At 35.9% G+C, this 3,010-nt stretch overlaps 1 protein-coding gene across 2 annotated transcripts in view; it reads left to right on the forward strand.

Annotated features, from left to right (window-relative positions):
* The window catches only part of Uso1 (USO1 vesicle transport factor), an 87,712-nt gene extending 85,235 nt beyond the window's left edge, over positions 1-2,477 (forward strand). For both annotated transcript variants that reach the window (XM_013020213.1, XM_013020212.1), the window contains 2 exons: positions 482-697; positions 1,525-2,477. In XM_013020213.1, coding sequence (XP_012875667.1) covers positions 482-697; positions 1,525-1,611 — 303 coding nt within the window. In that variant the 3' untranslated portion in view covers positions 1,612-2,477. The remainder of the gene's footprint in view (positions 1-481; positions 698-1,524) is intronic.
* The last annotated feature ends 533 nt before the right edge of the window (positions 2,478-3,010 follow it).

Genomic DNA, 3,010 nt, shown 5'->3' on the forward strand with positions numbered 1-3,010 from the left:
ACTCTACCACTGGAGCCACAGCACCACTTCCAGCTTTTTTCTTTTTGCTTATGTGGTGCTGAGGAATCGAACCCAGGACCTCATGCATTCAAGGCAAGTGCTCTACCATGGAGCCACTTTCCCAGCCCCTATAAACCAGTCTTGTATAGTGTTTTGTATCTCTATTTCCTCCTGATTATTTGAAATGAATTGTTTTTGCCTTGTAAGATACATAATACCCAAAAACCAAATTTTGGACATTCTATTCTATTTTCACAATAACCATATTTGCTGAATAATCTAACAGATTTTCATGTTATTGGATGTGTGTTTTAAAACTATATCAACAACTTCCACTCCTAAATACTTCAGATTGAATTTAAAAAAGCAGTTTCTCATAAACTCTAGGAGAGTAACTACTAATTTTAGATTACTAGACTGGTGTGCATAGTGCAGTACTGCCCCCAAACAGAAGGAAAAACCTTTCACTCTCTTTTCCTAGAATGAAGTTAAAGCTCTGTCTGAGGAAAGAACTGCCATTAAAGAGCAGCTGGATTCATCTAACAGCACAATTGCCATTTTACAAAATGAGAAAGACAAGCTAGAGTCGGAAATTATAGATTCTAAGAAAGAACAAGATGACCTCCTGGTGCTGTTGGCCGATCAAGATCAGAAAATATTGTCATTGAAGAGTAAACTCAAGGATCTTGGTCATCCAGTAAGATTGAAATGTTCCAAAAGTATTTCTACTGTGTTTTGTTTGTAAGACATATCTTTAAATTTAATATAGCGTGGGGAAGCTGTGAGTATTAGAGATGGCTATGTGGGGTCATGAATATGGTACTATGTATATTTCTTTCACTGTTCAGTGAATTTATTGGAGACTCACATTAAATTCATTTTCACCATTTGTAAGTAAACTGCTCTCTTTTGGACTCAGAGCCTAGAAAGTGAATTGACTTCATGACTCTTGTGATAACCAGACTTTGAACACCCAACCATGTCTGATTCAGGTTCAGGTACACCATTCATCAGCAAAATTAACTGATTAATATACCTTACTCACATTAAAACTTCACAGAAAGCTAGGCACAGAGGCTCAAACCTGTAATCCTAGCTACTTGAAAGGCAGAGATGAGGGAATCAGAGTCTGAGGCCATCCTGGGTAAAAAGAGGTTTGCAAAACTCTTCTTCTCAACCAGTGACTGGGAAGAATGGTGTGTGCCTATCATCCAGTGACTCAGGGAAGCATTATTGGAGGGTTGTAGTCCAGGCAGGCCTGGGCATAAAGTGAGACTCTTTTTCAAAAAAATAACAACATAAAATGAAACCGGGAGCATGGTGCAAGTGGTAGAACACCTGGAAATATAAGGCTCTTGAGTTTTCAAACGTTAGTACTGACAAAAGAAACGAAAGAAAAGATGAGCCTTGAGCATTAATCAGGAAATTAGATTCTACTATAATTACTAGACTACAAATTTATATGATGTATATACATTTATCATGTATATTGGTCCATATGTTAAACTTCTATTTTCCCTTTAGGTTGAAGAAGAGGATGAACTTGAATCTGGAGACCAAGAAGATGAGGATGAAGAAAATGAAGAGGTCAAGGACCAGGATAGTATCTAGTTAAACTCTAGGAATGGTAGAGGTTGTCTTGTTACTTTGAAGACAGTTTGAAACAGTGTTTTGTTTCCCTCCACAGAAAATAAAGATTTAGAAAACAAGTGGAAACATTCACTAATAAGACTTTTGATGTATTTTTTTAATGTTGCCACCCATGTTGAAAATGCTAAAACCCTTAACTTTATGTGGAACACATGTTTTATTTAAATTCATGTGAAATGTCACAAATGCAATATGCAAGGATCATCAGACACCAAAAATATACCATTTTAAGGCATGTGGTGGCAATGCTGTTTGCCTTCTTAGTTTGTTGGTTTACTTTTCGGAATTTGTGACTTTTAGTACTAACACATTTGATTGAATTGGAATCATTGTTTCTAAATTCAGTATTTGAGTTCTTGCTCATGATTTCCTTTTAAAGGGAGGAGTTTCCTTAAAGGCAAGATAGCCTTGACTTTGTGTCTTCAGCCTTCCATCTGATGTGACTCCCAAGATGAGCAAGATGGGGCAGTGTAGAGCAAGTGCCTTACCACTTGGGTAGGGCTGCGTTGTGTACCTGTGAAGACAAGGAACACTGACATGGTGGAGAGGAGGATGGATATGAGAAACTGGAATTGTTGTTGGTTTTCTCTTTACTTTAAGCTCAATAAATAGTTAACAAATTATAAGTTGTCAGCTCATGCAACTCAGATTTATCATTGTTAGATGACAATAAAACGTTCCTAGTTTTAAAAAGACCCAAACTATGATTTATATAATTTATTGGCATTTTTTGCTGAATAGGTTTAAGATAATAGATTTTTTAAAAGCAGATGAAGTGTCAAAAGTTTAATGTTTTCATAATAAAAATAGATATTATGTTCACTTAATTCCTGGTCATGGTTCTCTTTATGTTTGGACAAAGTATTTTGTTCTTTATTTTGTCTTGTCTTTTTTTTTTTTTTTTCAGAGAGCTGATTGTTAACCTTTTTTTTTTTGCTTTTTTTTTTTATTGTGAAAATACGTACAGAGAGGTTACAATTACATGGGCAAGATAACAAGTACATTTCTTATCAAGCATTGTAGCCTTCTCCTTTGTTTCTCCTTCCCATTCCTTCCCATCCTCCTCTCACCCCCCACCCAACCTCCCCACCCCTCCCACACCAAAGTTGTAAAGTTCGTTTTCGACATAACGACTTGTACATCTCATTGTTGCAATGGGTCCACCTGTATCCCTATTTAAACGATTTGTTTTTCCCCTTCCACAAATTATACCGACATCAAATACAGTGAAAGTAAGGGAGGGACATACAAAGCAATGTCTTGTCTTTTTTATTTTTTTAATTCTTTATTTTTTATTAAGTGGTTGTTCAAAGAGGTTACAGTTTGGTAAGTCAAGTTGTAAGTATAATGAATCTTCATT

This window comes from Dipodomys ordii, unplaced genomic scaffold (assembly GCF_000151885.1).
Source record: "Dipodomys ordii isolate 6190 unplaced genomic scaffold, Dord_2.0 Scaffold49, whole genome shotgun sequence".
NCBI classification, from domain to species: Eukaryota; Metazoa; Chordata; class Mammalia; order Rodentia; family Heteromyidae; genus Dipodomys; species Dipodomys ordii.